Source organism: Lissotriton vulgaris, chromosome 1_1, assembly GCF_964263255.1.
Source record: "Lissotriton vulgaris chromosome 1_1, aLisVul1.2, whole genome shotgun sequence".
Lineage (NCBI taxonomy): Eukaryota > Metazoa > Chordata > Amphibia > Caudata > Salamandridae > Lissotriton > Lissotriton vulgaris.
In genome coordinates this window covers 850,932,210-850,945,261 of record NC_141685.1, presented here as the reverse complement: position 1 = coordinate 850,945,261, position 13,052 = coordinate 850,932,210, and the positions used below count along the sequence as shown (strand labels likewise).

The 13,052-nt window shown below is 38.6% G+C and overlaps 1 protein-coding gene across 4 annotated transcripts in view; it reads right to left on the bottom strand.

Annotated features, from left to right (window-relative positions):
• CAMSAP2 (calmodulin regulated spectrin associated protein family member 2) overlaps positions 1–13,052 on the bottom strand; it is a 541,958-nt gene that overhangs the window by 158,215 nt on the left and 370,691 nt on the right. For all 4 annotated transcript variants that reach the window (XM_086957854.1, XM_086957865.1, XM_086957838.1 and 1 more), the window contains one exon: positions 8,884–9,023. In XM_086957854.1, the coding sequence (XP_086813980.1) occupies positions 8,884–9,023 (140 nt within the window). The remainder of the gene's footprint in view (positions 1–8,883; positions 9,024–13,052) is intronic.

Genomic DNA, 13,052 nt, shown 5'->3' with positions numbered 1-13,052 from the left:
TGACATCTTTAGAGTTAATTTGTGAATCATAATGGTCTTACATTTTAGGGGAGTATGCTTACATTAGCAGACCCCTCCCTAAACTCCTCCAATTTAGGACAAAAAAAAAAAACAATTCTCCAGCCACCCGCACCTCCCACATTTACTTCTGAAACACATACAAAAATGTGCAGACATCTCTGTGCCACCGTGGCAGAGATTTCTCCTCAGAAAAGACAGGATTAGCGAAGAGTTCCACATATGCACATAGGTACGTGAATGGTGTTTTATAGCTTGTGAGTACTACTAATATAGTACTGCATTACGGTACTCAGTCAAAATATCGAATCTTTAATTTCGACCTACACTTATATCGAGTTGCTAATATGGAAGGGACAGAATATCGATGTCCAGAATATCGATGGACAGAATATCGACCCTAAGGTAAGTAATTTCGAAATTACTTATATCGATAGCATATATATCGATGTAAGTAATATCAACATTACTTATATCGATAGCATATATATCGATGTAAGTAATTTCGATTTACTAATATGTGTTATAAATTTTAGTTAAGTATTTAAATTAATTGTTATAATATGTGTTTAATATTTTTTATATAAATAAATATATATAAAAGTAAATTATATGTTTTACTACCAGAGCGGGTTGTGGGTTTTTAGGGGAATAGGGTGGGAAGTGATTTATTTGTAATTAATTAAATATTTTTAATGATTACTTTATTTTGTAATTAAATATTAATTGGCAATGAATTATTTTAATTGATTAATTAATTATTTAATTGATAATTTATGTATATTTATAAGTAAATTATATGTTTTACTACTGGAGCGGGTTGTGGGTTTATAGGGGAATAGGGTGGGAAGTAATTTAATTGTAATTAATTAAATACATTTTATGCATATTTTATTTTGTAATTAATTATTAATTGGTAATTAATTTTTTAATTGATAAATTAATTCTTTAATTGGTAATTAATTTTTTAATTGATAAATTGATTCTTTAATTGGTAATTAATGTAATTTTTAATTAAATGTTATGTGTTACTACTGGAGCGGGTTGTGGGTTTATAGGGGAATAGGGTGGGAGCTGATTTAATTACAAATAATGTATTATATTTTTATGTATATATAAATTTTTAATAAAAAAATTATTTGCAATTAATTATTTCAATTGATTAAGTAATTATTTAATTGATAATTAATTTTCAATTAAATGTTATGTGATAGTACTGGAGCGTGTTGTGTGTTTATAGGGGAATAGGGTGGGGTGGGAATAGTAATATTTACCCTTACGCTATCCAACACTTTCCCTACTGTTGCACCCTCTGGAGTGGGGGGGGGAGTAATTTTTACCCCTACGCTATCCAACACTTTCCCTACTGTTGCACCCTTTGGAGTGAGAATAGTAATTTTTAACCACTCGCTATCCAGCGCTTTCCCTACTGTTGCACCCTCTGGAGTGGGAATAGTAATTTTTACCCCTATGCTATCCAACACTTTCCCTACTGTTGCACCCTCTGGAGTGAGAATAGTCATTTTTACCCACCCGCTATTTAACGCTTTCCCTACTGTTGCACCCTCTGGAGTGGGAATAGTAATTTTTACCCCTACGCTATCCAAAACTTTCCCTACTGTTGCACCCTCTGGAGTGAGAATAGTAATTTTTACCCACCCGCTATCCAATGCTTTTCCTACTGTTGCACCCTCTGGAGTGGGAATAGAAATTTTTACCCCTACGCTATCCAACACTTTCCCTACTGTTGCACCCTCTGGAGTGAGAATAGTAATTTTTACCCACCCGCTATCCTATGCTTTCCCTACTGTTGCACCCTCTGGAGTGGGAATAGTAATTTATACCCCTACGCTATCCAACACTTTCCCTACTGTTGCACCCTCTGGAGTGAGAATTGTAATTTTTACCCATCGTTATCCAACGCTTTCCCTACTGTTGCACCCTCTGGAGTGGGAATAGTAATTTTTACCCTTACGCTATCCAACACTTTCCCTACTGTTGCACCCTCTAGAGTGGGAATAGTAATTTTTACCCCTACGCTATCCAACACTTTCCCTACTGTTGCACCCTTTGGAGTGAGAATAGTAATTTTTACCCACCCGCTATCCAACGCTTTCCCTACTGTTGCACCCTCTGGAGTGGGAATAGTAATTTTTACTCACCCGCTATCCTACGCTTTCCCTACTGTTGCACCCTCTGGAGTGGGAATAGTAATTTTTACCCCTACGCTATCCAACACTTTCCCTACTGTTGCACCCTCTGGAGTGAGAATAGTAATTTTTCCCACCCGCTATCCAACGCTTTCCCTACTGTTGCACCCTCTGGAGTGGGAATAGTAATTTTTACCCCTACGCTATCCAACACTTTCCCTACTGTTGCACCCTCTGGAGTGAGAATAGTCATTTTTACCCACCCGCTATCCTACGCTTTCCCTACTGTTGCACCCTCTGGAGTGGGAATAGTAATTTATACTCCTACGCTATCCAACACTTTCCCTACTGTTGCACCCTCTGGAGTGGGAATAGTAATTTTTACCCACCCGCTATCCAACGCTTTCCCTACTGTTGCACCCTCTGGAGTGGGAATAGTAATTTCTACCTTTACGCTATCCAACACTTTCCCTACTGTTGCACCCTCTGGAGTGGGAATAGTAATTTTTACCCCTACGCTATCCAACACTTTCCCTACTGTTGCACCCTCTGGAGTGGGAATAGTAATTTTTACCCCTACGCTATCCAACACTTTCCCTACTGTTACACCCTCTGGAGTGAGAATAGTAATTTTTACCCACCCGCTATTCAACGCTTTCCCTACTGTTGCACTCTCTGGAGTTGGAATAGTAATTTTGACCCTTACACTATTTAACGTTTTCATTACTATTTAATTTTCTTAATTGGGAATAGAAATGTTACAATCTACGCTATCCAATGTTTTTATTACTGTAGTTATTTTTATACTTTAAATAGTAGTTTTATTTATTTATGTATTTTATATATTTTGTAGTAATTTAGATAATGTTGTATTTAATTAACTTTAAAAATATAGAATTATTTAATTATTATGTTTTAAATATATATTTATTTATATATTATATTAATTTATGTATGTAAATGCATTAGTAATTTATATTATTTTTTTATAAATTATAAATAATTGACATAATTATTAAAAAATATTGTTAAGTATATATTATATATGTTTTGTTAATTAGTATTTTTTTATTAAATATGTATTATTATTTTTTTAACATTATTAAATATTTTTAAATATGTTTAAGTAATTTATAAGTATTATTTACATTATTTTTCATGTTTTTTTAAACAGAAAAAAACGATATATTTAACAACGATATTTTTAACATCGATATTATTTTTTCGATATTTTGGTACTTACCATGTTGTAGATAGGGCGTCGATATTCTTGCAATCGATATAATTGCGTCGATATATGTGTAGGTCAAAATTCTGTCTGTCGAAATTCTGTCATAGATCCCTGCATTACATAATACAAAATTCAGTTTGTGTAAAGCTCCTTTGGTTCTTTTTGGTTAAATGTGGTGCATCCCTTCCACGCCACTGCACACTACTGAGGTGGCAAAAAGCTACTGTTAGAGATCGGATAAATGCCTTAATCCTACACATTTAGAAGCAAGTCATGCCTGAATCATGAGCAAGGTACACAAACTCGCAAACGGTTTTGTGAATCAGGTCCTACATTTACCAGAAACAGTATTACACTTTTCTTTCCAAATGTTGCATAGCCACAATTAAAGACCATACAGGTAGAAACCTGCCTCTTGCATAATAAAAGAAATGGAAAATAGCATGGGATCTGCAGAGTAAGAGAAGTGAAACAATAGGGAGCACCCACAGACCATGGCATCCAAAGCAAATTTGCTGATCCATAGAACAGAAGCACACCATTTGTGCCGGTCATTCCTCAAATTAAATTAAGCCTATTTAAAACTAGGGTTGTTAAGGAACTTAACCTGAGCAAATCTTAAGAAACAATTTATGATTTAATGTCATTAAAAAGAAACTTTACCCCATTTATAAAGTGCACTTTAAATGGTCATATTTTCCTATACTTCCAAAACAAGACTTCTGAAAAGTGTTTCTCTCAAAAGAAAAACTAATAAAATAGTCCTCGTTTCCTCAGCTCTTGGTAGATTGCCTTCTCAGAATTCGTGGGACAGTTTGCAGAAAGAATTGTTTTTAAGAATTACATACGTTTGTTTGCATGAACATTTTATACCAGATGAGTTTTAATCAACTCCTGTAACACAACAAAATGTCTATAAATTAGCAAACATGAGTAAGTAAGATATAGGAGTAACAAACCTTGAGCAATTTAAAGTTTCACAAACCTTTGTGAATCAACCCCTTCTAGATTAATGTCCGAAAGCCAAATGCAATACTAGAGTCATCAGAAGATCAGGATATGGGTATGGTCCATACACGCCATGGAAAAATTGACCGCTATCATTCTGGACTGGGTGCCCACATTCGATGCCACATTGTGCTCCTTTACCGACCACATTAAGCGCCAACAATGAGCAGGGGGGGCTTTACATGACAATGTCTAAAGTTCTATGCACTTCCGACATTTACATTATGTCCTCTTCTGACGCTAAGGAAGGTTCTGCCAAAATATAATTTTCAGGTGCATGATTGTTATGGGGTGATGTGTCGCACACATATTTCTATATTGTTCGAAGATGAGTGTTCCGCCTGTCCGGTCAGTTTTCTTTTTTAGCTTGATTTACTATTCAAAGTCGAATTGTACAATGTGCTGTATTTCTTTGATTAAAAATGCAAAATAAAATCGTTAAAAAAAAAAGAAAATCAGTAATTGTTGAACTGAAACTTCACAAACATCTCAAACTGTATCTTCAGTAAACATTGTTTCATCCCTATCTTGGTGACACTGTTAATTAAACATATTTTCATATAAATGGATGAAATTCTGGTAGCGCCTCAGGACGACACTGTTGCAACAGCTCGGCTTGCTGAAGACCAGAGAGTTATTCAGGGTCCTGTCAGACTGGAAGGTGGTGTGCAGGCAGGTTATTCAAATGTTGCTTGTTGTGAGTAGAGGTGGTAGCCAGAGTGATGAAGGCTGAGAACCTCATATCTAAGTCTAATCAACACTGAGGTTTTTAGCTCAGGTGGGCAAGAAAGAAATGAGTAATAAGATTATTATGAGTACCGTGTCTCAGAGAAAGCACATGAAGTCATTGCCACCTGATCCCCTAAAACTGAGATTGTACTTTAGGCATAATAACATTGAAAAAATCAAATTTTACAGATTTTAAGAATGCAATGTAATATAAATATACTGGTTGGGTGATGTGCAAAGATTTTTCCTGAGTGAAGTAGATTAATATCGGGGAAATAATATGCATGGCTCGCAATAATAAATACTCTGTAAAAGTGTGTTTGTGTATATTCATAAAATGTATGCAGAGCAAGAATACATTGGTATGCATATATTTTGATTTGTACTGTTAATGTGGGAGCAGGCAGTGGAATTGCAGAGTGACTAGGGACATTCAATTCCCATCTAGCTGTTACACATTACGTAGAAGCCATTGGGTCATTCACAAATTTTACAAATGCGCATGCTACGCTTATCCAAACACTAACGAATATCTAATAGTTTCAGATGCAATCTGTATAGGAAGTGTTAGAAAGTACAGCAATGAGTTAATTTGTTTCAAGATGGGTTTAGGAGGGGGTACGATCTGTGCAAAAGCATAATTTACTGGGAAATTAGTAAAAAGAAAAAGAATACATAAGCTTAATACTATAATCCTATGAAATATGTGTATTGCCTACATTATGAACATGTGAAAAACATATATGTACATGAGTACATTACAACTTGCACATTTTCAGTGATAATGTAAGTGGGATCTTTTAAATGAAGCCTAAGTCAAGTTACTAGGGGACTATATAACTAGGAACTAGGACAAATACACATGGACCACAATCCCGTGTAGTGTGTGATATAATCCTAAATTGAACCTTCTTTTACCGAGGACTTAAGATAAACTAACAGGCATTGAGATATTTGATTAACAGTTTATAGACAGCCTTTATCAAACAGTGGCACAGCTATCAAAGAGGAACCAGATGCAGTGGCACTGGTTACCAGGGGTTTGAGGAGCCAGGAAGCACAAATTAACCAAACAGAATCTAGTATGAATGTTCGGGGACCTCAATTCAGGCCCTAATATGCAGTGATAAAAAGAGAGCATGAAATAGGTACAAAAAAGACAAAGTAATATGTTCAATTCTAGTACTGTTACTTCTTTGAGAAATAAATCACATTTTGAAAAGATCTAACCTTCTCACTAAAATTTTAATTTTGTTTTTGGTAAAACAAAAATGTGTTTTTTATTTCAATACAATATTTCATAATATGTGTGCTCGTTTGATGAGAATTTGCTTCTGTATTTTTGTGTATTGTTTTCAGGTTCAAGTTGTAGAAATTGTTTAGGCAAGTCTCCCAGGCTTCTGTAGTGTAGTTCCTATATTCCCAATAGGCTCTGGGCATTGGAATAATATATCCTATAGTTTAGACGTTGGACTGAGGTTGACTAGGTCTCTATCGAATATATCAAACTTAATAGTGAGAGCCAGCTAGCTCAGAGGTCACTAGAAACTTTCTTGAATTCACAAGAAGGGATTAGTTTTGACAACCGCATAAACATGACAACTTTGTTTCCCAAGAATAAGATATGTATCTCTAGAGTCGCGGAAACAAAAGATAAGTATTTCACTCAGTCAATCGTGCATGCTTCGTTTCTACAGAGTTGCAGAGAAATAGAGAGATGGGCGTTTTCAATAAAAAGGGTTTATTGAACAGCCTTCTTTCTTATTTATTTATTTATTTATTTTTGGCAATTTTTAAAGCGCTGCAATTACCCGTGGGTGTCTCGGCGCTAGCAGCTAAAGATAACTAACCAGATAATAAACAGTGAAACAGTGAATAAAGTGATCCACAAGGATGTCATTGAGAAAACAGCCATGTCTTTAGCTGCTTTCTGAAGACAATCAAAGATGGGCTGGTCTTTATATTGAGAGGAAGAGAGTTCCACAATTTCGCCGCTGCTATGGTGCAGCGGCTATGGTCTCATGCAGGTAAAGTGAACTGCTACAATCGTTAGGCAGACTGCAAAGTATAATGCGTACAGCGAGAACAATATTATAAAATAATACTGTAAGAGCATTGTATGGTTTCTAAACCATATAAAAATACATACATAAATAACAATGACTAAAAATACTCAACTGGTGCTTCTAAAATACGCCTACCCCAATGTACCTAACCTAAGTCTAGTACGAGGGAAGAAGTAAGTGTGGTGTAGCATAGGTTTAGTTTTCTTTGCCAAGAATCTATCCAAGATTTCTCTTAGGTTCTAATCAGCTCCATACCTTTAGTTTAGAATGAAGGAGGTCTGGTATCTCTGTCTCGGAACTCGATTTCCCAACACCCCGCAAGGGGAGTTTGGAAACACCGGAGATGGATTCTCAGGGAGAGAAAGGACAGCCTCTTGATCAGTGCGTCAGCTGGAGGGTCGGCTTCCTTCGGCATTTGCTGTAGCAAGCTGCGTCGGGCAAGTAGGTAGTCGAACTGCTCCAAACCACCGTAGTTTGCTAGAGCAAGTGAAGGCATATTTATACCTTGTAGGTGTCTAGTTTGACGTAAAGTCGGGCATGATAACGTCAGGAAAAGAACCCCTAAGGAATAGTAGTTCTTTGCAAAGTGCATGATTTCTTGGACAAATCAATATTCAAGCACGGGGAAGGTTCCTTACTGCTTAAGCCGTTTTTCCTAGAAATCATTGTGACGTTTGGTACGGGTGGAAGTAGCCATGCCTGTATTTGGTCTGCATGGGCTATGTCTAAATAAGGGAATGATTTCTATGCCTATATTAGGGCAATGTGATTTGTACCTATATAAGGGCATGAATCGGGAAAATTCACTTCGAACCTAAAATGCCACACAACACTTCAACAAGTGATTCAGTAGGTGACCACAGAAGCCAATAGGATAAGAACCGCTCCCCTAGATTTTAAATCGCCAATAGACATAATCTGGAAGACAAGAATAGGATTTCAGCCTTTCAATGACTTACCTTATCAAGAGGGGATGGAGGATAGTTCCAGATGTAAAGGAGCAAAATAGACCAGTTTGCAACAAAGAGGCAGAATGAAAATGTGTCCAATGAGACATTGTTTACGACATCTCCCTGGGACATATTGTGATGCAAAGTGGTGAAGACTAGATCGGTTCACCAATATTTAAAACATTGTTTTTTCAAAGAAAATAAACTTAAATTCGAAATTCTATGAGTTTATGCATGAGCTGCAGGCAACACAGCTTGGAAATAGGAAACAATGACTGCCTGTCCCTGTTTCCGAACTGTTCTATCTGCAACTCATACACTACCTCAAGCAATTTCTGAATTTAGTGTATGCGCTTTAGATAGTGTAATGTCTTACAGCCATACAACTATGCGCTGCATCTGTGCACACTTTCATGATTCAACCCGAGATGTCTTACCTTATATTATTAATTGACTGGATTACTTCAATAAATAAATAACTGGATCAATCTAAGACATTTTTGAAATGCTTCCCCAAACAAATACAATACTACCTACATGATTCTCCAGGGAAAATCAGATAAAAATTGCAAATGTATTTGTATTCAGCACTTGCTATTCATTTTGTCTTCACACTTAAGGAGCAAATTGTGGCATCTGCGACGGTGGTACATTAAACTGGTAGCAGCAAGAGCTTTCAAACCAATGAGGCAAAATGGCTGCCAGTAATTGTGCACAGAGAGTTGACCTACCTTAATGGAAGAGGATGCGTAGAGCATGTCTTCCAGAGTGAAGTGGCAGCACTGATTCAGATACTCTTGGCAAAACTCTTGGATGAGCTGTAGGTTGTATAGGCTGTCAGCCAAGGACATTGTCTCCTTCAAGCAGATATCTACCAGCAGACAGAAAAATAAACCAAGGGTCAAAGACGCTAATATAGTACTACATTACATAATACAAAATTCAGTTTAGGAAAAGCTCCTTTGGTGTTTTTGGTTATATGTGGTGCACCCCTTTCACACCACTCCACACTACTGAGGTGGCAAAAAGCTACTGTTAAGAGTTTGGAGGTATGCCTCTATCCTACAAATTTAGAAGCAAGTAATGCCTAAATTAAGAGCAAAGTACACAACCTCGCAAACTGCATTTTATATTACTAACATCAAACAACATGCATTTGCAAAGAGCAAGTTCACCTTGAAAGGTATCTTGGCACTGAAATATCAGGTGTATTGTTACCCAACTCAATGGTACTCATGTTGTCGACATCGAAAGGATGAGAGGATCAGCCAGAATTCAAACCTACAACTTTGAGGTCAAACAGAGATCCCTGAAGTAGATGGATGTATTGGTCCTCTGAGTCACCAGTCCTAGCTTGGGCATGGCAGACATTTAAGAAAACAACATGAAAAAGCATAAATTACAACTGCAATGGGGTTCTGAAATGTGCATAAATCTGTGATGTAGAGGATTAAATGAAGCATATGGTTCTACAACCTTCAGCCCTATCATAACTGTGCTACGATAATGTGTCTGATCATATGCACATGTCTAGTGCACGATTACAGACACAGAGAACACAACTGAAAGGACAGCTTAGGCAAAGCCCTCTTAACAGCATTATAGGCCCCCGGGCGAAGCAGTGCACCAAGCCCTGCCTACACAACCACTCACAGGAATAAAAATGTTTAATGGAAAATTAGAGTTAAATTCTGATCTGCATGGGGCCCGTATGCTTGTGGGGCCCCAGGCAACTGCTCAGCATGCCCATGCACTGTGCTGAGGTCTTATATGTTTAGGATACTCTGACGTAAGACATGTAGGGATAATTTTACATTTTGTAATAGGACAAGAAAAAATAAAAGTGCGTAACTGCAGTTTTAGCACAAACTATATCAAATTAAAATCATTCATGACATGGACAGTGACATCACTGATGACATCTCAAGTTACATCACTGATGTCATCACTGATGATATCATCCAGTGACAGTGAGTTTCTTTAAAGTGTAAATATGTTTTATATATATACCAAGGTATATTGAAGAATGAGTTGGTGTATAAGTGTCTGGATGGAGGATTTAGTAGGTGCGTGGCTGACTGTATAAGTGAGTGATTAAATGTGTCTTACTGAATACATGGGTTAGTAACTAAACTGTGTGAATGTCTGTATCAGTCTGTTGAGCAAGCTGCTGCATGGGTTGGTCAGTAGCTACATGAGTGTCTACATGGGTTATTGATTGGTTGCCTGAGTATTTGTATGGGAGACTGAGTGTGTATGAGGATGGGTGGGAGGTGTGTGACTCTGTGCATAGATCTGTGAGTGGTTGATTCACTGGGTGTATGGGTTCAAGAGTGCATGTGGAAACAGCTGTATGGGTGGGTGAGTGTGTGTATGGGTGTGTTGGTGAGTGAATGGATGTCTCAGTGGTACATGTCCAAGTAACTACATATGTTTGCACACTTGTCACATCAGGCCCTGCCCTCACCTCTGTGCAAACGTTCCCATGGCGCTTTTTAAGTTGGGGGATTAAGTCCCCTTGAATCCTGAGGGTCCCTGGGGTCCAACTAGCCCACCAGGTATCTCCAGTAGGCGCCACAGAACTACGTTGCAGAGAGGTGTAAAAAGGGGTGTGGCCCCGGACCACCTTTCTGCAACGCAGATCTGTGGTGCTTACTGGAGGTACCTGGTGGGCTAGTTGATGCTCAGGGACTCCCAGTATTCAAGGGGAATTAATTCCCCAACTTACAACGCGCCACGGGACACGTTTGCAGAGTGATGCACTGAGGGGGTAGGGCCTCCCGTGCGATGCTGGTTTATATTTTATTTTTTAGAACGGGGGCTGTGTGGACCCCCTTCTTTTCCTATTTTTTGGGCCCTGTGGACCCCATCCCCCGTAGCCGGACCCCTATTTTGCAATAAAAAAAAAAACGGGAAGAGGGCTGCGTGGCCCCGTTCCAGAGGCCATTTTCGGCCCTGGGGACCCCATCCCCCGTGGCATGAACAGTATTTAAAATGTTATTTAGCATTTTTGGAGGGGGGTGTGTGGCTCCCCTCCTCAGGTCATTTATGGCCTCGGGGTTCCCATCCCCCGGGGTCTGCCTTTCCTTTTTTATTTTTTTTGTGGGGGGGGCGTGTGGCCCCCCTCCAGGGCCACTTCTAGCCCCGGGGACTCCATCCCCAGGGCCTGGCCACTCCGTTGGGGACCATGCGGGGAGCCCAAAGCCACAGTCCCTCCGGCTCCCCGCCTCCTGCGGGAGCCGGCATTGCTTTTCCACACGGGGAGCTGCTGACATGCAGCTCCCCTTATGGAAAAACAATCTGCTTTGGAAATGCAAGTGCTCAATCACACGAAATCATTGATGATTTCGTGTGATTGAGCACTTGCATTTAGGTACCATTCATTTGCTGTGCCTTTAATTCTTTGATGCTTTTCACTTTATCAAAAGAAAGAATTTTAAATTCCTGTTCCCTCTCTTTGTTGATATGAATATTGACAATTCTGTCTAAAAATAAAAAATAACACTTTTCTACTATAAAAAAAACAAAAATTAAATTGATTAAATCTGACATTTGTTTGTCCTTTGTATTTGGCAATAGTTTAAAGTCGTTGCTAATCTAAAACAGGTGGACTCATTGAGCAGTACTGGCACTCTGTTTTGTTTATACTCATAGTGGCGCAGCCTTACTGCGCTTTAGCCAAACCCTTTTGTTGTTTCTTAGACCTGTGGAGTGGGCGCTGTGACCTCAGGGGGGTGTTGTGTTTAGCAATATCTTATGATAGGAGAGATGAGGAGCACTTTTGCAGGTGGTAGTAAGAGAATCCGATGAAGTGGTCATGAGGCGTGGGGGGCGCCAAAAGTGAATGTTGCACCGGACGCCCCTGTGGATTGCAACAGGGTTTTTAACCTCATAGATGCTATTAAACATTCCTCCCCAGTGCTGCGCTGTCCATTGGAACTAGTGCTGAATGGACGTCCAATGGTCGTGCGCAGCACTGGGGAGGTAGTGCTGCCGTCGGCCAATGCACCGAGGCAGCACTTAAGGGGTTAATTTGTTTAGATCGTTTATAGTTATTGGGTAACAATTATGTGATGTTTATTGCAGGGATATTTTTGTGTGGAATTTATGAAGGATCTTTTGTTGCCTGATTGAAAGTCCTGTCAAAACTAGTGAAGACTTATAGACATCAATCACTTCATATAATTTTAAAACTGAATTTGAGCATCTGTTTTAGAATTAACAATTTAAATTAGGTGTCTTAACAGTAACATCTTCTGATGGTTTGAAGTGTTCTATTTGACAGTTTTGCAGATTTCTGCTTGAGATAAAAAAAGCTGCAATGGCTCCTATGATCCTCATGGAACAAATAAGAAAATATCATTGATGCAAAATTGCTATGCAAGCCACAACCTCTACAGATATCTTTCTGAACGACAATGCTCCTTTCTGTTGAATACAGAAAAGCAGCAAGAGCAGTCTTGTTTGCATAGATGCCTAAGTATTGTTAAAATATTTTCCTACAACTTTCTTGGCATCCAAAGAATACTTTGCTTGAGCAGCCATGATGGAGCAAGGATTCGCACGTAACGCGACTTGCTCTCTTCATGAACCTCGCCTTAAATCATAACTGTACTAACTCTGATTGTTTGTCATTTATTTGTATTTCCCCAACACACGGGTGTCCCTAGGAGGCTTGCCTATGTGTTTTTCATCATAATCAAGCTTGCACATTAATAAAATGAACGCTTTGCAGAAATTCAGTCTGCGCATGCGTCGGTCATACCCATGTGACGTGACGCACTCGCAATCTGGAGGGAAAAGTTCGCACATGCGCAGTGGTGTTAAAATGGCCGCTTGTCACTAATCATGCTTCATGCTATCTTAAGCCGCTTTTGTCTATGCATCTTTTCTGCACTAA